At 40.6% G+C, this 25,420-nt stretch overlaps 2 protein-coding genes across 6 annotated transcripts in view; one reads left to right on the forward strand and one right to left on the reverse strand.

Annotated features, from left to right (window-relative positions):
• Positions 1-303: 303 nt before the first annotated feature.
• On the reverse strand, positions 304-4,715 carry HSPA5 (heat shock protein family A (Hsp70) member 5). Of its 2 annotated transcripts, XM_058524037.1 has the most exons (9): positions 4,642-4,715; positions 4,340-4,559; positions 4,011-4,242; positions 3,451-3,588; positions 3,001-3,113; positions 2,513-2,903; positions 2,144-2,381; positions 1,657-1,824; positions 304-1,209 (listed from the first exon to the last, which is right to left on the reverse strand). In XM_058524037.1, exons 2-9 carry the CDS (start codon positions 4,459-4,461, stop codon positions 647-649), a joined length of 1,965 nt encoding a protein of 654 aa, XP_058380020.1. In that variant the 5' UTR covers positions 4,462-4,559; positions 4,642-4,715; the 3' UTR covers positions 304-646. The 2 variants fall into 2 exon arrangements, with proteins under 2 accessions (XP_058380020.1, XP_058380019.1); XM_058524036.1 differs by lacking the exon at positions 4,642-4,715 and having other exon boundaries at positions 4,340-4,635.
• A 12,701-nt stretch (positions 4,716-17,416) lies between these two features.
• The window catches only part of GAPVD1 (GTPase activating protein and VPS9 domains 1), a 59,930-nt gene continuing 51,926 nt past the window's right edge, over positions 17,417-25,420 (forward strand). For 3 of the 4 annotated variants that reach the window (XM_058524042.1, XM_058524040.1, XM_058524044.1), the window contains exon 1: positions 22,398-22,449. The gene's annotated coding sequence lies outside the window, so the exon portion shown is untranslated. Of the gene's footprint in view, positions 17,547-22,397; positions 22,450-25,420 lie in introns of those variants that run through there. The other variant, XM_058524043.1, reaches the window with a different exon arrangement.

A 25,420-nucleotide genomic window follows, 5' to 3' on the forward strand; every position in this document is an offset into this window, starting at 1 on the left:
ATCATTGGTAATAAAAAGCCACCAGAAACACAGTTTTAGAGAAGGGGAAATAGGAAATTTCAAGTATGTCCAAGGAAACTCTAGTTTTGGGCATTGTAAAACGGCCCTTCCTAGGTAAGGATATGGGTGAACCTCCCACCCCTTTCCTTAAATTAGACTGAGGTTAGGCAAGGTCCCTGAAAATACTGAATGAAAATGTTTCCTTACCTCAAAACCCCAAACACCCCCCCACAACAAGTGAGAATCTAACCTTAAAATAAATGATTGACCTAATTAGAAGCTTATCACGAAAATTAGACCAGCGTAAATAACAAACATTTATTGGTGTCACTTACGGTAGAAAAAAGTTCCTACACCAGATGCACATGACCCAATTGTTAAATAGAACATTTTTAAGGTGAACACACGCCCTAACCACTTTGTTACCCACTTTTTAAGATAGCCAATTGCTCCTCTCCCCCCACCCCAAGACATGTGAGCAACTGCTAATGAAAAGCAGTAAACAGCCACTTGGGCTATAGCAGTTTCAACTCCACTCTGAGGTGAAGATTCCAATTACATTCGAGACTTAAGTTCTCTCAATTTTCTCCTAACGAAAATTCCTGAGTCCAGTATTTACAATATTACAGCACTAGCAGAACAGTGTCTACAACTCATCTTTGTCTGCTGGTTCCTCATCACCAGTTGGGGGAGGGCCTGCACTTCCATAGAGTTTGCTGATAATTGGCTGAACAATTTCTTCTAGTTCCTTCTTTTTAGCTTTGAAATCTTCAATGTCAGCATCTTGGTGACTTTCCAGCCATTCAATCTTTTCCTCTACGGCTTTTTCCATGGTCTCCTTATCTTCAGAGGAAAGTTTACCTCCCAGCTTTTCTTTATCTCCAATCTGATTCTTTAGAGAGTAGGCATAGCTTTCCAATTCATTTCTAGTATCAATGCGCTCTTTGAGCTTTTTGTCCTCCTCAGCAAACTTCTCAGCATCATTAACCATCCTTTCAATTTCTTCAGGTGTCAGGCGATTTTGGTCATTGGTAATTGTGATCTTATTTTTGTTCCCTGTACCTTTGTCTTCAGCTGTCACTCGAAGAATGCCATTCACATCTATCTCAAAGGTGACTTCAATCTGTGGGACCCCACGGGGAGCAGGAGGAATTCCGGTCAGATCAAAAGTTCCCAAAAGGTGATTGTCTTTCGTCAGGGGTCGTTCACCTAGAAGTTACACACAAAAGAACTTGTTAGTTGTTACTGACAAACATTAGTACATCTGGATCCCTACAGTCTGTTAGAGCCAATAGTGTCAAGGGTACTCTATCAAGCTAAAAGTGGGTCAGTATTGGTCTACAAGGGGCAGCAAACTGGACTAACAGTGAGTTAAGTTACTACCAACTCTTAATTGAATCTCATCTACTTCCCAGCATTATGAACCCTTTTCTTGTTGTATTCTAGGAGCCAGCTCAGAAGTTATTTTTAATGGGAAGACTACTAGATAAGAGGTGGATTTTAGTGCTGACTCTACCAAACTCAACACCTGTCAAATTAGGCAGCTTTATCTGAAAATAGCAGATATTTCTTTCCCTAGTCATTTCAATAGAGCATATTAAGCAAGTCGTGCTCTTCAAACACACACCACATCATTGACAAATGTTAAGTAATTACCTTCATAGACTTTGATTGTAACAGTTGGTTGATTATCAGAAGCTGTAGAAAAGATCTGAGACTTCTTGGTGGGCACCACAGTGTTCCTTGGAATCAGTTTGGTCATGACACCTCCCACAGTTTCAATACCAAGTGTCAGGGGACATACATCAAGCAGAACCAGATCACCTGCAAAGGTAAGTTAATCGAGGTAAGTTCTAATTCAAAAGTCATAGGAGCACTACCAAACAGTCTCCCCATGAACGGTATAACTTTATCTTCTCCATCTTGCCATTTGGTTAGGTTCTATGTAAAATCATTTTAGAAGCAGTGAATTAAATATAGTTGCTAAGGATCTTGAGACTGCATCAGGTCTTGTCCTCACTGTACCTTTACTAGCTGTGTGACCTTGTTGTTCATATTTTATTGCCTTTTAAGGCAACAGCTAATTATACTCTTCCCATCAAGCTACTGAAGCACTGTGGAAGATGCTGTGACATTGACCTACCTGTATCTTGGTCACCAGAAAGTACACCAGCCTGGACAGCAGCACCATACGCTACAGCCTCATCTGGGTTTATGCCACGGGATGGCTCCTTGCCATTGAAGAACTCTTTAACCAGTTGCTGAATCTTTGGGATTCGGGTAGAGCCACCAACAAGAACAATTTCATCAATATCAGACTTCTTCAAATCAGAATCTTCTAGCACCTTCTGGACAGGCTTCATGGTAGAACGGAACAGGTCCTAGAAGAAGAGACATAATTACCGTGATGATGCCTGATATACCCAGATATTGCCTGGATATCTAAATGCATTTTCCCAAACTCATGAGTTTAACTAGATCTCATTAGCAAAGCAAAAAACAAGGAACATACCATGTTTAGCTCTTCAAATTTGGCACGAGTCAGGGTCTCAGAGAAGTCTTCTCCTTCATAGAAGGACTCAATTTCAATTCTTGCTTGATGTTGAGAAGACAGGGCCCGTTTGGCCTTTTCTACCTCGCGCCGGAGTTTCTGCACAGCTCTGTTGTCCTTCCGAACATCTTTGCCAGTCTTCTTTTTGTAGAGCTTGATGAAGTGTTCCATGACACGCTGGTCAAAGTCTTCTCCGCCCAGATGAGTATCTCCATTAGTGGCCACGACTTCGAAGACACCATTATCAATGGTGAGAAGAGACACATCAAAGGTTCCACCACCTAGGTCAAACACCAGGATGTTCTTCTCCCCTTCCCTCTTATCCAGGCCATAAGCAATAGCAGCTGCTGTACTGTTGGGAGAATGAGAGAGAAGGAAAAAAAAGCTTATGTTTAGTTTACATTCCCCCTATTTGGCAAATATGCCATACTTTTGAATTTAACACTTACGGCTCATTGATGATCCTCATAACATTCAATCCAGCGATAGTTCCAGCATCTTTGGTTGCCTGGCGTTGGGCATCATTGAAATAGGCTGGTACAGTAACAACTGCATGGGTAACCTAAAAGGATAACAAAAGGTAATTAAATGTATTTTATCACATGGTTTAACCCTTATTTAAATTACAGTAAAATCATCACTTTAGTTTCTAAACCAGTTTATTTCTAAGATGGGTATAATATATATAATTTTATACCCATGGATTTGTAAGCATTAAGTGATGACACAAGAAAAGTCCCTGATATTTTGTTTGGCCTACAGTAAAGCTTGCAGGTAATTAAAACTGATATACATGGATGTCATTCAGATTCAAATTATTAAAACGATAAAGGCATCTATACAACACAATCATGAACAGTAATAATAAAACGACTTAACATTGTTCTAGAAGTGCTTACCTTCTTTCCCAAATAAGCCTCAGCAGTTTCCTTCATTTTAGTGAGAACCATGGCAGAAATTTCTTCAGGAGCAAATGTTTTTGTTTGCCCACCTCCAATATCAACTTGAATGTATGGTTTAGTTTTCTTTTCAACCACCTATTTTGAAGAATGATTATCATTTTCAGACACAGAAGCAATGACATTTCACACTTTAAAAAGAGGACTGTCTGAGACCCACTTCCACACCCATAGTTTGGTTTACTTTGGTCCCTTGGAGCTGAATATTGACCAGAAATACTTAAGGACTATGGGTGCTTTATAAAGACAAGTCTCTTCAGTTTTAATCAGTCTTTTAATTCTAAACTATTGTGGACACAGTAGTTAGGTGTGAAGTTTCTTTGCCACCTTTACTGTTTTAAATTTTGTAACATACTAAAATCATTAAATAAAAATTATTATATATACCACGTCTGTATCCTTTTATGTTGCTCAACAATGTTTTTCAGTAACTTCTGAATCCTAAATACTCCCACCACCACCACCCACTCTCCACGCGGGTGAGAAAAACCCGGTCAAACCTTGAAAGGCAAGAACTTGATGTCCTGCTGCACAGACGGGTCGTTCCACGTGCGTCCGATGAGCCGCTTGGCGTCAAAGACCGTGTTCTCAGGGTTGGAGGTGAGCTGGTTCTTGGCTGCATCGCCGATCAGACGCTCCCCTTCCGGGGTGAAGGCCACATACGACGGCGTGATGCGGTTGCCCTGATCGTTGGCGATGATCTCCACGCGGCCGTTCTTGAACACCCCGACGCTGGCAGAAAACCCGAACGGAAAGAATCAGCACCGCGAAGCTCACCGCGGCCCAGGAGGCCACGCCCCATTCTCCCCCTTCCACAAACCCCGCTTACCAGGAGTAGGTGGTCCCCAGGTCGATGCCGACCACCGTGCCCACGTCCTCCTTCTTGTCCTCCTCCTCGGCCCGCGCCGCGCCGAGGAGCAGCAGCACCGCAGCCACCAGGGAGAGCTTCATCTTGCCGGCGCCGTCGGCCACTCGGTCAGCAGGCAGGCAGGACGTCGCAGGCAATCCAGCCACAGGCCGCAGCACGGGAGCGCACCGAGGGTACCGACCTGAGTGCGACAGGGCCCGGGGTCAGGAGCAGCAGCGGACACGGCGAAGGGCAGGTCCGGAAAAGCAGGCCGCGGCGCTTACCTCTCACACTCAACTAACCCCCAAGTCCCTAGATCTGTGATGTCTCCGCCAGCGTTCGCCGCGCCGTCGCCGACTCGGCTTATATACCCTGCCCCCAGCCCCGTCGTGGAGGCCGCCGATTGGCGAAGGCTATGCTCGTTGGAGGTCGCTGATTGGCCCAGGCCACCAAGCTGGCCGCCACCGATTCGAAGCGGCCTCCTCCGCAACTGACGTCACCGCTACACCTCCCGGGCGGACTCATTGGCTGCTGGCTGCTCCCAACATCCACCAATGGGAGGCAACATCCGCCCCGTGCGCTGGCCCCATTGGACCAGCAGCTGCCTGTCCCAGGTGCGACCTCTCACCCCGAGGCCGTTTCCGCCGGGAACCGCTATGGTCCCTCCTCCACCCTAGGCCCCGGGGGACTGGAGCTCGGCCGGCGTGTGTGATTCCCCTGAGGCGGTGGGACTTGAGTCTGCTTCTCTACTGCCCGTCCGCCCCTCGTCTGTCCTTCATCCCGAAGCGGGAAGGGGCTCTTCCTCCTCGCGGCCTCCGTCCTGTCCTAGGCAGGCAGATCTCAGCGTAGACGCTGTGATCACCTCAACAAATGTCTCTGCCCTTCATAGACATTGCCGGTACTAGGGTGTCCGAGCCTCAGGGCCTTTTGTGTCTCCGGACCGCGGCCCTCGAGCTGGGGCCTGGTCTGGGCACTGCCCGGCCGCGAATCGTGGCTTCTTCTAGCCATTTCTGTCGCCCCTTCACGCCTTGCCCAGCTATCTTTGTCTGTACCAGGCCTCTCCGGGTGACCCTGCCCCACGGTAAGTCACAGGACAGGCCTGGCTAGAGTAATTGCCTTGTAGTCTTAGGTCCCCTCCCCACTGTGGCAGCCCTCTCCTGAAGACCTTCCTAATGCCATCGCTCCCACCTTAGGATGTATCATTTTTCTGGGTTGCCACCTCTTGCCTTCCCCTCCCCTGCCCGTCGCTTCCTTTTGTGGCTCAAATTATCCTTTATAAGGCCTTCCTCATCCTTTATTCTTGATACATTTCTACTTTCACTCTTCCTGGGAAAGGTCTGATTGTGCTCAAACGCATTTGATAGACAAAAACTTGATAATGCCTTACTCTGGTATAAAAGCCTGCAGCAAAAAATAATAGGGGCTACGATTTACTTTAGGCTTACTATGTGCCAAACATTGTTCTGTTTCCTGTGTCGTTTGGTCCTTACAGTTCTATACTTGGAATTTCGCATTTTCCACATAAGAAAGTTGAGACTGAAAGAGATTAAATAACTAGCTTAAAGTCACAGAGCTGGTGAGTGATGGAGTTAGGATTGATATCCAAGTCAGCTTGATTCCATAGCCAAGGCTCCCGACAGTTTTTAAAAATTAATTAATTAATTTAACAAATCTCTTTGGGGGCCTAGTATGGACAGGCCAAATGCCTGATGCAAAATATTTTGAGATTCTTACAGAAAGTGTGGAGGACATCATCATAGGAACTAATGACTCCAGTATTTTTCCCACTAAGTATATCCTTGAGATTCATGTTTATGTGCCATCCTGTGTCCAAATAGCACTGAAACATCTTACACACGGTTCGCTAAGTGTGACTTAGCCTGGGAGTCAGTACTCAAGAATTTTCTTTCTCCTTTAGTGTTCCTCAAAGGTTATGCTGGTGACTCAGAGGTGACTCCATTCTTGCTATACAAGTTGCATCATCCATCTCTTTCAGCAGGGCTTGTGATGCAGCCATCACGCTGACCCCTTTTTGGGTTGCATCAGTCCATTTATCAAAATGGAAATCACCATTCGGCCACCTAACAGCTTCATATCATTTCAAGCAAGTTTTCTGTATGTATCACAGGCCATTTCCACTAAAAACAAAGCTCTCAATTTCAACCTCACCCTTGATTGATGGGCTAACCTATTGCAACCCTCCTTTTTCTAAGATTTAGAAAAGTGATATCTGGCTAACTTCCAAAGGGAATTGAGTATATTGGTGGTTGTAGTATCTTTTTAAAACCAAGTATCTGGGCCGGCCCCGTGGCTCAGAGGTTAAGTGCTCGCGCTCCGCTACTGGCGGCCCGGGTTCGGATCCCCGGAGCGCACCGCCACACTGCTTCTCCGGCCATGCTGAGGCGCGTCCCACGTACAGCAACTAGAAGGATGTGCAACTATGACATACAACTATCTACTGGGGCTTTGGGGAAAAAAAAGGAGGAGGATTGGCAATAGATGTTAGCTCAGAGCCCGTCTTCCTCAGCAAAAAAGGAGGATTAGCTCAGGGCTGATCTTCCTCACACACACACAAAAAACTACATCTAATTACTCTCTTATATTAGCCACATATGTCCTTTTTTATTAAGTTACTGAGAATAATTCCTCAACCTTCATTAAACAACACAGGAGTAGAACCGACATATCTCCCTAACACCTGAGCTGGGAGCAACAGTAGGTATAAATCATACTGTGTTTCAGAAATACAAAAAATGTCACTTTTGTATTTCTGAAAGTGCAATGTGCTATGCAATGTTTCCTTGTCTTCATTTTTTAAAAGTGACTCTTACAATTACTAAAGAACTTTTTTTTCTTTAAAGAAGAAGGAAATGAACAACTGTGTGAAATATTGCTAACATGTTGCACTAGACAAGAACTAAGACATGACCCAGATTTAGCAACATGGGAGCCACTGTTGATTTTGTCCAGAACAGTTTGAAGAGTGGTGAGGATGAGGAGCCTGTATGGAGTGTATATAACAGAGAATGAGAGAGGCCCAATTAGTACCTTCCTTCCCCTGGGATCCCGTAATACTTGATACTCATAACAATTTTCACAATTATTATTATTGGCTTATATTTCTACCTCCTCAACTGATCTGTGAGCAATTTGAATGCCAAACCATGTTCATCATTCTCTATACAACACAATACTAGGCACAAATTTGGTACCCATTAAATGTTTGTTAAATGAGTATGAAATTGTAATCTAAGAAAAAGTTTTCATAGAAATGATATGAGCACCTATTTAGACTAGAAAAAGGAATACTAATAAGCAGACTTTAAGTAGGGGAGAGGATGGGTACTGTATATTATTGTATAGTGTTGTGACCCAAATATAGATGTTTCGGTTTATACCCTGAATATTTTACTCTTCTTGTGTCTAAATTATATATAAATTATTCTCCTTAGCATATGGTGAGATCACTCAGTAGAACTAGTTCAGTTTTGCTAAAGAGGATAGTGAAGTTCTGGAGAAGTTAGGAAATTTGTCCTCATCCTGTAGACTGTGTGTACTTGGTATAAGATTCCGTAAAATGTGTCTCTCTTCTTCTTTTTTTTTAACTTGCATTCAATTTACTTAAACAACAACAAAAAAAACTAGTTCACCCATTTCTCCGACACCCCACCCCACCCCCTCTGGCAACCACTAATCTCTTCTCTGTATCTATGAGCTTGGTTTTTATTTATTTATTTTTAGATTCCATGTATAAGAGAGATCATGCAGTATTTGTCTTTCTCTGTATGATTTACTTCACTTAGCACAATGCCCTTGAGGTCCATCCATGTTGGACCTTCCCTTCCCTTCCCCACACACAAATGAAAAGTAACAAATAGTGCATTTTCTATTCCTCACCTATATTTTTTTGGTGGAATGCATTTAGGAGGGCATGCTGTGTTAGCGTGATAGACAGGAAAGACGATGGGATTTAGAAGCATAAAAACTATATGAGTTCCAGTTCTGTCACTTAACTAGCTGTGATTTAGGGCAAGTCACTTAATCTTTCTGAGGCTCTGTTTACTAGTCTGTAAAATGGATGTAATTCTGCTCCTCACAAGGCTGTTATGATTAAGGTATTTAATTCATTGTAAAGCATTTTAATTTTATACATAAAATGTTAGTTTTAATTTTTCTTCTGTCTTAAATTTCCTTTGAAGTAAAATAAGCTACTAAGTATAAAGAGCTACCTCTATGGAATTTAAGTGACATCATTTGATATATATCTTTTTTTTTTTTTTTGTGAGGAAGATCAGCCCTGAGCTAACATCTGATGCCAATCCTCCTCTTTTTGCTGAGGAAGACTAGCCCTTGGCTAACATCTGTGCCCATCTTCCTCCACTTTATATGGGACACCACCAAAGCATGGCTTGACAAGCAGTGCGTCGGTGTGCGCCCGGGTGATATATGTCTTACATCTCTAAATTTTTAAAATAGGAAATATATGTACATTGTATAAAATTCAAAGGGTACAATATAAAATATACAATGAAAGTAACTCAGCTGCCACCCAGTCCCTAGCCCTGTTCCCCTACACTGGTAAAGGTGACCACTGTCACTACTTTCTTGTGTAGCCCTCTAGAGATGTTTTATTCATATACAGTGTATGTGTTTTTATATGTGTGCGTGTATCCCTGTTTTAAAACCAGTGATGGAGCACACTACACACATGGTTCTGTTCCTTTATCCAGTTAGTTATATTTCTTGGAGATTGTCACAAATCAGCTGCTTTTTTTTTTAATATCAATAGTAGCTACCCTTAATTGAGTATCTACTATGTGCTGGATGTTTTACATATTTTAAACCTTTTTATTATAAATTACAATGTGAATACAGAAGAATACATAAAATACAAATGTACAGTTTAATGAATAATCATAAGGTGAATCCGCAGATATTCAATATCCAGGTCAAGAAATAGAATGTTGTCAGCACCAGGAAGTCCTTGTTTTTTCCCCCTAGCTGATCACAATCCCCTCCTCCATAGACTGTTACTTTTATCATTACGGTCTTTAGAATATTACCACTTAAATATGCTTCGTCAAACATCGTGGTTTAGTTTCACCTGTTTTTTTTACTGGATGTAAACAGAATCAGAGAGTGTATGTTCTTTTGTGTCTGGCTTCTTTCACTCAACATTGTTTTTAAGTTTTATCCTTGTTGTTAAATATGTAGTTCTTTTTTTTTTTTTAACTTTATTTATTTATTTTTCCCCCCAAAGCCCCAGTAGATAGTTGTATGTCATAGCTGCACATCCTTCTAGTTGCTGTATGTGGGATGCAGCCTCAGCATGGCCGGAGAAGCGGTGCCTCGGTGCACGCCCGGGATCCCAACCCGGGCCGCCAGTAGCGGAGCGCGTGCACTTAACCACTAAGCCACGGGGTCGGCCCCTAAATATGTAGTTCTAATTCGTTTATTTTCTCTCCTATATAGTATGTCAATATATCACAATTTATGTTGTATTTGTATCTTGGCTATTATGAACAATGCTGCTATGAACATTCATCTACATGTTTTTTGGTACACATGTGCATGAATTTCTCTCGGGCATATGACTAGGATTAGAATTTATGGATCAAAAGGTTTAAATATCTTCAACTTTAGTAGATCATGCTACACTGCTTTCCAAAGTGGTTGTACAAATGTACACTCTCACCAGAAGTGTATGAGTTCCAGATGTTCACATCATTGTCAACACTTGATGCAAATGTCCCACCACAGCATGGCCGCTGACGAGTGATGTCGGTCTGTGCCTGGGAACCTAACCTGGGCTGCCAAAGCCGAGCTGATGCAAACTTTTTATTTGACAGTCCGGGGCATGTGGACTGGCATCTCATGGTGGTTTTAATTTTAATTTCTCTGATCACAAATGAGGTTGTGTACTTTTTCATATTTTTATTGGTCATTTCGATTTCTTCTTTTCTGAAGTTGCCTATTTCTCTATTGAGTTTCTTACTTTGTAATTAGTTAATTATTTATATTCTAGATATTAGTCATTTTTTTCAGTTATATGTGTTGCAAGTCTCTTTTCCCACTCTGTGGCATGTGTTTTTATTCCCTTACTGATGTTTTTAAAAATTTTTTAATTTTGAAAGCAGTACAGACTCGCAGAAAGTTGCAAAAATAGTAGAATCCCATGTACTCCTCACTCAGCTTCCTCCAATGCGGACATCTTATGTACCTGGAAAAACTAGGAAATTGTCATTGGTACATTACTTTTAACTAGACTACACACCTTATTCAGTTTTGACCATTTTTTTAGCCTGCGTTTGTGCGTGTATGTGTTTGCATATAGTTCTATACAGTTTTATCTTACGTACAGGTTCATGTAACCATCACCAAAATCAAGTTATAGAACTTACGCTCTTTTTAGATGAACAGATATTTTAACAAACAGAAACTTATCAATTTTTTCCCTTATGGTTGTGCTTTTTATGTCTCGTTTAAGAAATCTTTCCTTATCCTGAGATCAAGAAGATATTCTTAATTATCTGCTAAAAACATTTTCTTACCTGTCTCTTTTAGATCTATATAATTCACCTGGAATTGATTTTGTGTATATGTGAGTTGTATACAATGTGAGTCAAATTAATTTTTTTCTACATGGATACTCAATTGTCCCAGCACCATTTCTCCTATTAGTATATTTGTTAGCCTCTGTCTTAATTACTATAGCTATATAATAAGTCTTAGTTTCCAGTAGAACAAGTCCTTCCACATTGCTCTTCTTCTTCAGGAGTGTCTTTGGCTATTCTTGGCACTTTGTATTTCCATATACATTTTAGAATTAGCTTGTCAAGTTAGCAAAACAAACCTGTTATATATTGTTAAGTAACAATATATTAAAAAAAGCAGTTCACTCAACAGTGTGATAGTACGATACGATTTATTTTTTAAATACACTTTACAAAGTCTTAAATTTCTGCTTAATTTATTTCTAAATTCTAGAATTTTAAAAAATTTGCATGAATTTAGCATTAAAAAAATTTGTTATCAGAAATAAACAGTTTCCATTTTGAAATGAAAAATCATGATACATCCATATCATGAAATAGTATGTAGCCATTAAAATTGTTGATCTATGTTTTTCAAAGAATAAATTGGAAGTATGTTACTTTTCTGTCTACATTTTCCTGTTATTTAAAAAACAATCTCTGCTTATCAGAAACTTTCCAAGCTTGAAAAACTTTAAGAACTTAAAACTAAAAGTAATACAAGAGAACAAAAAAGGTTGTCAGCGAAAGATATGTAAGATATAATTACGTTAAAGATATTTCATACATTATAATTAGTCATGGGTTAAATTCAAATACAGGGGGCCGACCCCCTGGCTTAGTGGTTAAGTGCGTGCGCTCCACTACTGGCGGCCTGGGTTCGGATCCTGGGCGCGCACTGACGTACTGCTTCTCCGGCCATGCTGAGGCTGCGTCCCACATACAGCAACTAGAAGGATGTGCAACTATGACATACAACTATCTACTGGGGCTTTGGGGGGAAAAAAAGGAGGAGGATAGGCAATAGATGTTAGCTCAGGGCCGGTCTTCCTTAGCAAAAAGAGGAGGATTAGCATGGATGTTAGCTCAGGGCTGATCTTCCTCCCCCCCCAAAAAAAAAAACTTCAAATACAGGTAATGCATCAAAGTTTTATGTTGCATTAACATTACAGCTCCTATCAGTCTGGACATCCCTGGTACTGGTAGAAAAATAAGGTTTAGAGTAGATTTCATTGGGCTGAAGTGTGAGTTGCATGATTTATGACCCTGTTCTATAGGAGTCACTTTCTTCATTTTCAGTGTTCTCAAGTTTTAGGCTTTTATCTATTATCCTCAACTTAGCCAATAATTTAAAATTCCTTGGCAAATGTTACAAAACCATATGACCTTATGAATACATTGCTCAGGCCTTGGAAAGGTCCCCAGGCAAGTGAGGGGCCCTAAATCATAAGCTCTGTCAGCTTCATAGTAAATTGACCTCTGAGTACTATAATTTCTGAGCCTGCCAGTGGGGGCCAGTACAGGACAACTAAGAGCCCAGAACATGGAGCAAGGCTATATAACTGGAGTCTTGTCCTTTACTTTCAATTGGATTATTCCAAAGTACAAAGAGGATTTTGAGGGAATACTTTCTGCCCCCTGTGTATAGGGCAGCTTCCATGCATATCTTTATGGATTTTTTCGTTTACAGATTCCCAGAGCTTTAGGAAATTTTTCCCATTAAAAAATAACATAGTTGGGCTGGCCCCGTGGCTTAGCGGTTAAGTGCGCGCGCTCTGATACTGGCCACCCGGGTTCGGATCCCGGGCGCACACTGATGCACCGCTTCTCCGGCAATGCTGAGGCCATGTCCCACATACAGCAACTAGAAGGATGTGCAACTATGACATACAACTATCTACTGGGCCTTTAGGGAAAAAAAAAGGAGGAGGATTGGCAATAGATGTTAGCTCAGAGCCGGTCTTCCTCAGCAAAAAGAGGAGGATTAGCATGGATGTTAGCTCAGGGCTGATCTTCCTCACAAAAAAACAAAAAAAACATATAGTTAATTCACATTTTTTGTTACTCAAAATGTAATGAGTCAATCCAAATGTCCACCAATAGGGGATGCTAAATAAACTACAATAGATTATACTATGAAAATATTGTGCAAAGTTTCAAAACAATGAGGTAGATTTTTATGTATTGACATGGAAAGATGCCCAGGATTTATTATTAAATGAAAAATAGCAAGTTCCAGAACACAGAACATTATGTACAATATGATCCTATTAGTGTCAAACACACCCACCAAATCTGGACAGATACCTTTCAAATTGACCAGAGTGGCTCCTTCTGGGTGAAACTGGATGGGAATCAAGAACTTTTGACTTATTTGTATTTTATACATTTTTTAAGAACAAGAATGAATTCCTATATTACTTGTTTGATTGAAAATAAACTTTAGGAAAGAAATGTAGTGAACTAAAAATGACCAAGTTGGGCCGGCCCAGTGGCTTAGCGGTTAAGTGCGTGCGCTCCGCTGCTGGCGGCCCGGCCCGGGTTCGGATCCCGGGCGTGCACTGTCGCACCACTTCTCCGGCCATGCTGAGGCCGCATCCCGCATATAGCAACTAGAAGGATGTGCAGCTATGACATACAACTATCTACTGGGACTTTGGGGGGAAAAAATAAAAAATAAATAAAATCTTTATAAAAATGACCAAGTTAGCCCTTAGCATTGAATGTTTTAAATGATTGCCTGCTTTTTTTTTTTTCTTTGTATGAAGATGTCTTTATTTCACATTCACTCTTGAATGAACGTTTTGCTGGATAAAGACACAAAAGTTGACAGTTATTTTCTCTTGGTTTTTGAAGCTATGTTTTCATTGTCTCTTTTACCTGCTTTTTATTTATTTATTTTTTTTATTTTTTGTGAGGAAGATCAGCCCTTAGCTAACATCCATGCTAATCTTCCGCTTTTTGCTGAGGAAGACTAGCTCTGAGCTAACGTCTATTGCCAATCCTCCTCCTTTTTTTCCCCCAAAGCCCCAGTAGATAGTTGTATGTCATAGTTGCACATCTTTCTAGTTGCTGTATGTGGGACACAGCCTCAGCATGGCCGGAGAAGCGGTGCGTCGGTGCACGCCCGGAATCTGAACCCGGGCCACCAGTAGCAGAGCGCGCATACTTAACCGCTAAGCCATGGGGCCGGCCCATGATTGCCTGCTTTTTCAGTTTAAACTATGTCATAGTATAACAGCTTACATTTGTGTTTTGCTTTATGGTAAGCAAAGCTTTGACCTGCATCCTTTGTTTTTTTCCTTATAACAATTGGATGGGATAGATAGGATTGGTGACATCTCTGTTTTACAATTTAAAATACAGTCTCATAGTAAAATTATGAACACTCTGTTGAATTGGTTTCTATTCATGCTATTGCTGTATTTACTTAACACCTCGTTTATAATTTAATTGACTCTTGGGGCCAGCCCCGTGGCTTAGCAGTTAAGTGCGCACACACTCTGCTACTGGTGGCCGGGGTTCGGATCCCGGGTGCGTACTGACGCACCGCTTCTCCAGCCATGCTGAGGCCGCGTCCCACATACAGCAACTAGAAGGATGTGCAACTGTGACATACAACTATCTATTGGGGCTTTGGGGAGAAAAAGGAGGAGGATTGGCAATAGATGTTAGCCCAGGGCTGGTCTTCCTCAGCAAAAAGAGGAGGATTGGCATGGATGTCAGCTCAGGGCTGATCTTCCTCACACACACACACAAAAATTTAATTGACTCTTTCAGATGAGACACTAAGATTAATCTTTCCACAGGCTGTTGCTTTCCACAGCCAAGTGTGTACTACCACTTCAGAGCAATTTATTTCTCAAACTGCTTGCCAAATAGATAAAATTGTGTCACCGGTGAAGTCCTTGTTTCTTCCCTTTCATCTTGCTCTACATCTTCCTAATCTTTATTTCTTTCTGGATATGGCCCTGTTTTTCTTTCTGGTATGGTTTGCTCTCACTTAACTGTCATATTTCTTTCCTAAATATGGATGCATAATAACTTAAAATGTTACTTTTCCCAGGGGCATGTACTTTTAAATTAGGATCTCTCGAAGAACAATGAACTCCAAATTCAAATGAATGAGGGTGTTGGACTAGATGATCTGAAACTCAGCTCTAATCTCCATGACTCAATGTATCTATCACTAGTGATGACATTTCTGGGGGCTTTCACAGACCTGAGGATAAAATATTTCTGTCCAGAAATACTTGCCAAAGGCCCCTCAAATCACCTAGTATAGCACCTGCTTTCTTGGCTTACCTCTAAGACTCGCTGTGCACAAATAGAAGGAAAGAGAACAATTTTTAAAAATTCTGAGTTTGTCACTGCTTTCCAATTCTGTGGCAGAGTAGTCTGATGGAGAGTATGGAGTTGGGAGTCTGAAGAACTGAGGTCTAATCAAGATCTAGTATGAATTTTGTGATTGTGGACAAGTAACTGCATACTCCTATATGTCAGAGAAGGCTGAGTGGTGTAGTGGAAAGAAAAGTGCTTTGGCCAGGTTCACTGTTTATTCATTCCATTGGTTTAAAAAAAAACCCCAAAAAACAAATGGGTATTACATCCCAGGCAGTATGCCAGGTTCCAGAGAGACGGTGGTGAGTAAGATGAGGTTCTCTGCCCTTAGAGAGTACTATTTATTGATTTCGAGCATCATTTCACCTCTTGAGTTCACTTTCCCATGTGTAAAAGTGTTGAGAATAATACCTACTCCATATTCTGCAAGAATTACTGTTATCGTGATCCATTATTCTCATGTGCAGGGTTGTATTCCTTGGATGTGCTGAGTGGAAAAAAAGATTGAAAACTGCTTATCTAGTTCAAGCTCTTCATTTGTAGGTGACAGAGTAGGGCTCAGAACCATTAATTGGCCATCCCAGTGCTCTTTTTTTACCCCACACAGTGCAGTTTCTTCACGACCCTCAGAAACTGTTTGCAACTTCTGGGGTCCTTTCTTTCCTTTCCTCCCAGGCCTGTGTGCTCCAGGCCATCTAGAGTACTCAGTGTTAAGTGAAAGCAAACTGTGAACTCATTCATTTATGCATTTATTTTGCTTAGGCTGGGTTCTTCCTTAGCAGTCCTTATAGGCTATTTCCCTTCTTGAAATCTTGTCACCCAGTAACTCCCAAGTGTCACTTCCTTCTTAGGTCACGGCCCCTCAACTTGATGAAGCCTTTCTCCGGGAATCTCATAGCACTTCGTACCTTAGCTTATTATTATGATCCTTAATCTGCAAGGATACCCTTCACCCTAGATTGTAAACTGTATCCTATTGCCTTTTTCATTCCCTTGGTGCTTTGAGCAGTGCTTTATAATAGAGCTGATCAATAATCTTTGATCAAATTGAATTCTTGAATCAGCTGAATGGCAATATGATAGCAATAATACCTGACCAGTTTACCATAGAATGTTATTGTGGTAATAAAATGAAGCAATACATATGAAGAGAAATTTTGACAATTTTTAAAGGCAATACATCAAGGAGGATGACTAAAAGGAAAGCAGTCTGGGAGCTGATTCAATACATTTGAAATAGTTGGATAACTATTATTACTTTTTTTCTTTTTTTTAGCATGGAGACTCTCAGCGTTGGAGGATATAATCATTGTTTTCAATTTTTTGAAAGGCTGTCAAATGGAAAACATTCTGTATTGCTCCAGGTAGCATAACTACTAGCAATGGAAGGAAGTAAAAGGGAAGGAGATTTTGGTTTAGCAGGAGGCAGAACTTTCTAACATTTAGAACTGTCCAACAGTGGAGCAGGCAGTCTTACTTAAGGTAGTGAGCTCCCTGAAATTTGAACTGTTGAAATAGAAGTTGGATGACCGTCTGGTTGGAATGTGCAAAAGGGAATTCCAGCCTGGGCGGGAGTTGGACTAAAGACCTTTAAGGTGTCTTCCAATGCTAAGATTTCTATGACTGCTCAGCTCGGTTAACTTAACATTTGCATAAATCTGAATTGTTTTTGTAAAAAAGTTTTTTATTAGATAAATTGTCAATTGACTTAAACTGTATAGTCAAGTTTACAATAAGTAAAATTTGATAAAATGAGGAGTGATAAATCAGGTTTAAAACTGAAAATCCAAATGCCACTAAAGGCAATTAGTGACACTTTTTAACAGAAAGGGAGAGGAGGGCTGTGTGTGTGTGTGTGATTCGAATGATGTGTTCTGGGCAAGTGACAGTGTCATCGAAAACGTAAATGCTCTAAACTGTTTTCCTTTACACATACTTGCTCGAGCGTATTTCGCACATCCAGTAGTACCGCACGCGGAAGCAAGGGCATGTGTTCGGTGAAGAACAGTTTTCCAGAAGGCGCTTCGCAGTATCCCGAACACGCTCGACCGCTCAAGCCGGTAGGCGACTTGGCCGGCTGAGGCGGAAAAGGCACCGCCCGCCGCCCCGCCCGAACTACCAGTCCCAGGGGGCCCCGCGGCGCCGCGCACGCGCGATGGCATGGCGGCAGCGCCGCCGCAGGACGCAGGGAAGCCAACTAGCGAGTGGCGGCGGCGGCGGCAGAGGCGGTGGCAGTTCGTGGCGAGGGCGACGGCTTCGAGGCCGAGTGGCGATCCGGCGGAGACCTCGGTCCTCTCCTCCGCTTGATCCCCTTGGTGAGTGCGCGTCCCCGGTTAACTCGCGCGGAGTGCGGGGCTCCCTGCCTGGCGGCGGGGCTGCTCCGGCCTAAGGCCGCAGCCTGCGCCTGACGGCCGGGCCGCCCGGTCCAGCTGACCCCTGGGCCCTTCCTTCCAGTGTCGGGAGGAGTGAGGGTGGGGGGAGGGGACACGGTTAGGCCCAGAGGAGAGAGGTGGCGGACGCAGGGGCCAGGGCGGGTGGGGGGAGGGGACATGGTTAGGCCCAGAGGAGAGAGGTGGCGGACGCAGGGGCCAGGGCGGCCTGGGGCGGACGACAGGGAGGGACGCGTGGGGGATGGGGTGGGAAGGGACAAGAGTACCGCGGGGCGGCTTCGGGTGGGAACCAGAGGCGAGCGACCTGGCAGGTAGGGAGCTGAAGATAGGAGGTGGAATGTCTTCGGAGTGCTGCTAGTGAAGATGTCGTGCTTCGGGCACTCTTGACAAGCTGGACCCACGGGTCTGGGGGGCAGCCCACTCACCATCAACACACACTGTCCTCGGCGTCTTTCCACTTGCTGTTGGAGGTCTGGAAGCGAGGGACTGTTGGTTGCTTTCATCTCCTTTCCTTCACTTCACCTCTTATCGACTGGCAAAATTAAATGGGTGCTGGCTAGGCAAACCATAGAAATAAACATGGTTCTGTGTATAAATCTGCATAAAAACGGCGAGGCGTGGTGATATATTCGGATGAGAGCTAGGTCAAAGGAAGAATCGGTGTTTTTATTTTAATTTGTGACAAAAATCAGTCTGATAAAGGCTTCGAATTAGAATGAGTTTTTAACCTGGGGTTCACTAGTTGGTGGATAGAATTCAGGGGGTCCTTGAACTAGAATGGGGATAAAATTACATCTTTATTTTTATTATCTGGTAACTGTAATTTATCATTTCCTTCCATTATGAACGTAAACAAACCACAGTAGAATTAGCAATGCGTATGACTTTGTCACCAATAAAAATTACAGATGTTTTTGTATCGTGTTTATACTTGTTGCAGATATCTCAAAATATCATTTATGCTTATCATTTCTTTGAATTTATGGTGTATTTAGACCCACTGTTGGCTCTTGTTATTTAATGTGATAATAAAGCTGCACATATATTACCATATCAGGTTTTTAAAATTATTTTGCTAATAGTTTAGTGTAATTGGTTTCCTTTCCAATCTCATGTATGAAATTATGCATTTAAAAGCAGTCTGAGACGGAGTCCATAGGCTTCACCAGACTACCAAAGAGGTCCATAACACAAAAAACATTAAGAACTCTTGAAGTAGAAGTAAGTTTTTTGGGATCTATAAGTCTGCCTGGAAGAATATTTGAATCATTAGATAAGAAAGAAGGCAAGACAGGTACTGTAGATGAAAGAGGGAATTTTGTGATCAGAGAAGAAAAGAAAAGATTTGGTTGGGATCAGAGTAATAGTTTTGAAAGAGAATAGACCATAGATATTTCATTCAGGGTACTGGGGAATCAGCAAAATAATCTGAGGAAGAAAGGGAAGTGAATGCTTTGGCCTTTAGATTTGTGTATAAAGGCACCTCCTAGTTCCAAGTGATTGAAGCTCTGCAAGCTCTTGTGTAAGCCTGTGAAAGGAAATTTTAGTGAGTGCTGCTTTTCTTTAAATCATGTAGGTAGTGTGGCTTTTAAAGAGGGAAGTGTTCTAATTTTTCTACCCTTAAATGAAAAACAACAGGATCTCTCTTCAAATATATTTTCCTATTGCTGTTCTTCTTTTCATATATGATAGAATGTAAACGTGAAGTTTGGAGAGTTGGAGAGCTGGTAAATCATTTTCTTGAAATTCCATTTTAAAGTCTTGCAGCGTGGCTTCATTTTGGCATCAGACTTTTAACTGACAAATCACTCTTAACGTTTTTTCAGAATATGTGTGACTTGAAATTTGCACCTGTTTGTAAAGGACCCTGTGAACATCTTGTGTGAGATTTTTTTCTCTCTAAAATAATAGCAATAATGGAAAACCACTGCAGCAAACTTTTTTTCTGGAAAAAATAAAGGGAGGCGGGGTATGGAAAGGTGAAGAAGAGTATTTTATGAAACAGACGTTGGTGCTGAACTAGGTTATGTTGGATTGAATACACCATATTACAAATCACTGCCTTGGAGAGGTACTTTTTGTGTCCTTACACTGCCGCTTTTATCATTTTATGTCCCTTACCCCTTTATTTTCTTTATAGCACATATCTATCTGATACCATATTGTTGTATGTTTGTGTAATATTTTAATCTTTGTCTCCCCACTAGAATGTCAGCTCTGTGAGAATAGGGACTTTGTCTTCACTGCTATGCTGGAGTAGTGGCCGGCACAAAATAGGTACTCAGTAAATATTTGCTGAATAAGTAAATGAATGAGTTAATTTATAAGAGCAAGGTGTTTTTTTTTATTTCTAGAAGTAAAACATCCGTTTAAAAAATCTTGCAAATGGTATTATGTATGCTGAGTTGTATGCTGAGTTGAATTTGCACCTTTTCATTTTATATTTTTTAAAAGTTAGGAAATTATTTCCCAAACACTGTGGGGTGCTTTTGTGGGCATTTGGTTCATATGGGGACTGATCATTCTTAGTACATGCTGCCATGTAGTTTTGATTATCCTTAACTTTTTATAATGATGTAATAAAAGGAAAGGTCATGGGTGAAGTTCTTATTTTGCTAAGGCTCTTTTACTGTGTCATTTTAGGTTGGTATAAATGACATCAAATTTTTCACATCCAGTTGATAAAAATTTTAATGGCTGACAGTATGAAAGATTAGTGACGATGTGGTTGAAAATGATAGTTTAGAAACTGCTGGTGGAGTTTAACTTGGTACAGCTGCCTTGAGAGATAAAATTTACAGTACTTGAAGTTGAAAATGGGTATATCCTACCCCATAATTTCACAACTTCTGGAAGAATGGGAGGTGGTAGCAAAGGGACTGAAATCTGTAATTTTTTTTTTAAAGACTAGAAGCAACTATGACAGTGTTAACCAGTAATTCTGGGAGGCAGAATACAAATGCTAAATCATTCTTTGCATCTTTCCCTATTTTCTGTTGATTTTGTTTTTTGAATCCATAACTCTTAAATATTGTTTCCCAACTCTGAAAAATTGTATAAGCCTACAAAAGAGTTGCAAGAGTAGTACAATAAATACCCATCTCCTCTTACCTAGATTCGATAATTGTTAACATTTTGCTGTGTTTGCTTTACGTACAAGTAGACACGTTTTTTGCTGAACCATTTGCTAGTGAGGTATAGATACCATCAGGACGCTTTACCCACAAATACTTGAGCATGTATTTCCCAAGAACAAAGACTTTCTTCTGCGTATCTGCAGTTCAGTTGTCCCCATCAAGAACTTTAACATGAATGTAATATTATTTTATGTATACTACATTTCCAGATTTCCCCGCTTGTCCCAATACTGTCCTTAGGTTTTTGGTTTTGACTCAAGATTCAGTTAGGAGTCTTGCATTGCAGTTAGTTGCCTGCTTGAGTCTGGAATGGTTTTTCAGCCTTTTTTTGGTCTCTCTTGACAGGAAGCAGCCAGACCAGTTGTTTTGTAGGATGCCTCTCAATTTGCGTTTGTCTGAACGTTCCTTCTTGATCAGATTCAGGTTAAACATTTTTGGATGGAATGCTTCGTAGGTGATTTTAGGTCTCTCTCAATGTATCACATCAGAGGCATGAGATGTCAATTTCATTATCGATGTAAATTTGATCATTTGAATGAGGTAATGTCTACTAGACTTACACTGTAAAGGCACCCATTTTCCTTTGTAATTTATAAGTAATCTGTGGAGTGATAATTTTTTAAAACTTCCTTAAAGTCATGAGTTGTTAATAGAGGTACTGGTATAAAAGGTCAAGAAAATTTAGATTGGAGATACTGCTGCTAAATAGGAGAGGGAGAGATCAAGGAATCTCTCCCTCTTCTGTGGAGGGGATGGCATTTGAACTGGACCTTAAATCAGAGGTGTAATTGGCCGTAGGGATATTGGAGAAGGGCTCCAGGTGAAGGGAACAAAGATGAGGACAGAGAAATTTGCAAATCGAATAGGAGAACATCCAGGTCTTTCTGTCTTTCTTTTTGGCTAGTGTGTTAGGTCTGTGAAAGGGAGAAAAGATTATAAAGGTAGGTTGGGATGAAGAAAGGCTGAAAAAAAATCTAGGCTGCCCAGGTGATAGTATGTGATCATTTGCCTCCAGGTGGGTCACTCCTTTCCTGGAGCCCCCGATGAAATTACTCACAGGGAACCTGAAGTCAGTATACTGAAGAAGAACCAGAGAGGCAGCATGGGGAAATGAAAAGATTATGGGCTGTGGAGTCAAACAAATCTAGTTTTGACATCCTTCTCTGCTGCATTATAGCTGAATGATTAGGCAGTAAGTCATTTGACTTTTCTAAACGAGTTTCCTCATCTATAAAATGGAGGTGATAAATACCTATTACATTGGATTAACTCTAATAATAATAATAAATGAAAAGCATCAGAAACGTGGCTTCCACTCAGTAATTGCTAGTTATCTTTTGGTGCTCCACCTCTCAGTCTACTTTCACTCTTTTCCACCTTGGTACCACATCCCTGACTTAGGTCTGTGATTAGGTCCTGATAATGGCGTTTTGGAAATTGCAACAATATGTGCTAACGTTTTTTTTGGTGCAACTAACAATGCAAAGTTTATCACTCTTTAAATGTGATGTGCTTCAGTTTAAATTCGTTTATTTGGAAAAATTATCCCTAACATTAGTAGAAAATTGAAGAGGGAGAGTGGATGTATTCCCAATAGTAAGATATTTCACTTTATTTATTTATTATTATTTTTTTTTAGGAGTGAGTGTTTTGGGAAGAGTTGGTTACACCTTGCTCTAGGATTCTCCAAGGTAAAGTGTGATTTATTTATTTATTTACTGTAAAAGCCTGGTATAAGTGGAATCCCTCTTACTTGCTTTGGAAAGACCAGTACTTGAAAAAAATTTCTCAAATGGGTAATTACATTTTTTTGCCCCTCAACTTTCTGTTTTTTCACTCAGACATTTCCCTCTCTGGAGTTAATTTTTTCTTAGGCAAAGATTTCAGTTATGTATTTGTTTTTTATATTTGAACTGCCTAAACTTATGTTTGCATAGAATTATTTGCAGCTTTAACTCCTTAAGTAATCCTAATCAAGGTATTTTCATTTGTAAAGGAACTAGGACCAATAATTTCTGTATCATGTACACATTTTAGAAGAAGCTTTAGGCACCAAGCTGTTTTATTTCTGGTTTTTAAAATTATAGTTAATTAAAATTTCCTTCTTCATGCTTACCTATATTTTCTGATTTTTTTGGAATGTATTTCAATATGTATTATGATGCGGTAAAAACATTTTCAGAAGGGCAGGTCTTCATTGTTCCTAAGCTGAAACCCAGTTTTGAACTCTGCAGTGCAGTGGTCAAAAGTGGTGAATATCTGTTGATACTTCAAGTTCTCATATTTAATATATATAAATGAATGGTTGAACAAAAGTTTTTTAAAAAAAACTTACCAACTTTCTAGGGGTCTCTGTAATGTCTTTTTTTTCCCCTTAAGTTTGAAGACAAACCAGATACCTAAGTATTTATATCTGAAAGGAAAGTATAACTTAATGCTAACACTGTAATTATATATATATATATACACACACACACACACACACACACACCAAGCCAAAATTATCTTTGTATACACCTTTTTTGTAAGCTATTTTTTTAATATAAGGTTTAAGGATACTGGTGTAACTGTAAACACGGGTAAGATGCCTGCTCATTAATCTGAGATGTGTGTCTGAAGAGGTGCTTGCTTGGTCTTGCTCCCGTGTCATGCCAGTGCACCCACGCTGGAGACTGGTAGAAAGCACGGTGTCAAACGTGTTCACTTCTTTTTTTTTTTCGTACTAGTTTATGTTTTCAGTTTATTTTCTGTGAATCTTTGAAAGGATTAAAATTGGAAATTTTAAAAGACAGAAAAATTAGTTAAGGGATATTACTCTGTTTCCCTTTTTTCAGAATCAGAGTAGAATTATCTTCCCAAGCCATCTTAATTTTATCCAGATACGTGTTAGAAACAAGTTTTTAGGACTCAGGCTAAATTCATTTATTTTCAGCTCACTCTAAACTGTCTCCTTTCACTTTCTAATGCAAAACTCTGACCCATCTCTTGTTTTTACTTCCATTGTTTATAAATCCTGACTACCTAACAAAAATACGTTAGGTCTAAAAGTCATAGCACTTAAGGCAGAAATGTAAAAATGTTTACAAATACAGATTTCTGTAAGAAAAGCTTAGGAAAAAACAGATGAATTCTTTTTGCAGAATGTATTTTGTCTTTACTATCTCCTTTAGAACCCAAGGAATCTAACTTTGACTCCTCTAAAACAAAAGTGCCTTTTAAAAATATCTAACTATTCATGGGCCGGCCCCGTGGCGTAGCGGTTAAGTGCGTGCGCTCCCCTGCTGGCGACCCGGGTTCGGATCCCGGGCACGCACCGACGCACCGCTTGTCCGGCCATGCTGAGGCTGTGTCCCACATACAGCAACTAGAAGGATGTGCAACTATGACATACAACTATCTACTGGGGCTTTGGGGGGGACAAATAAATAAATAAAATCTTTAAAAATATCTAACTATTCAAAGTTGTGATGAGCCAACTTGGATTTTGATGGAAAGTGATGCCTCTCTATGAGTAAGTTTCTGTTCCATCATTTCAAAACATTGTCATAATAATAGTAATGATAATAATAGCTAACTTTTATTCTTTCTTTTTTTCTAGGCATTATGTAAACTATTTAAAATAACGAATTCCTTAATTCTTTGGAGGCATCTTAATGGTTGATTTCTTTTTGAAAAGCTATTTTAACCAACTACATAGTTTTTTGTGTGGCCCAAGAGGTTCCTTTTAGGTAGAACACAGTCAGTGATGATACTATTTGAGGTTTGATAATAAATATTTGTAATTTTATGAAATATCGTTCTGGTGAATGTGATGAAATGGACATGACAGCCTGCTGTTTACGTGCTTTCCTTTATTTTGAGGGTGTACTCTTGTATCTTGAAACAGGCTTGACCAGTATTACAGCTCAGCAGAAATGCTGCTGAAACTCCAAGTTCTCTTTCTGCTCCTCTATTTGGTGGTTTTGTACCCCCACTGTATTTGTGGAAGAAGCTCAGTTTGTGCAGGAGACCAAAGCTTCCTCAAAGCACGTGGGTGGTGAAATCTTCCTCTCAAAAGTTCGCAGAGGGAGTTCTAAGGATTTTAGATTTTTCCTTAGTTATTTGGTGTCTTGGTCTCCAGATTTATATATGTCTTAGTGAGTTGTCATTAGAGATTGTTGAATAGGAAGAAATTAGATTTGGTGGCATTTAATTTCAGACTAATAAAATTAATGGAAGTTTATTTAATTGTAAAAGTTCCTTATACTCACCCATTTCTAGATTGGGGGGATATTTTTGTATCATTTATTACCTCTGGGAAATAAAGGAATATAATTTTAATGCCATTGCAGTTCTGCTTATTGGTGTGCAGCTTGTTATTGTTGAACTATGTCTAGAAATTAAGTACTGTTTTCTTTTTGTTGCTTTTTTTTTTTAATAATTTTATTTATTTATTTATTTTTTCCCCCAAAGCCCCAGTAGATAGTTGTATGTCATAGCTGCACATCCTTCTAGTTGCTGTATGTGGGACGCGGCCTCAGCATGGCCGGAGAAGCGGTGCCTCGGTGCACGCCCGGGATCCGAACCCGGGCCGCCAGCAGCGTAGCACGCGCACCCAACTGCTAAACCACGGGGCTGGCCCTCTTTTTGTTGCTTTGAGAATTTTCGTTGTCTTAATATATT

The sequence above is a fragment of the Diceros bicornis genome, chromosome 28 (genome assembly GCF_020826845.1).
Source record: "Diceros bicornis minor isolate mBicDic1 chromosome 28, mDicBic1.mat.cur, whole genome shotgun sequence".
Lineage (NCBI taxonomy): Eukaryota > Metazoa > Chordata > Mammalia > Perissodactyla > Rhinocerotidae > Diceros > Diceros bicornis.

Bases quoted from the DNA above. Each gene is read 5' to 3' on its own strand.
- HSPA5 (XM_058524037.1), bottom strand. From the start codon at position 4,461: ATGAAGCTCTCCCTGGTGGCTGCGGTGCTGCTGCTCCTCGGCGCGGCG. The intron at 2,904-3,000 runs GTAAGTGTTAAA...TTCTCCCAACAG, and splicing joins ATGAGGATCATCAATGAGCC to TACAGCAGCTGCTATTGCTT. The intron at 2,382-2,512 runs GTATGTTCCTTG...CTCTTCTTCTAG, and splicing joins AATTTGAAGAGCTAAACATG to GACCTGTTCCGTTCTACCAT.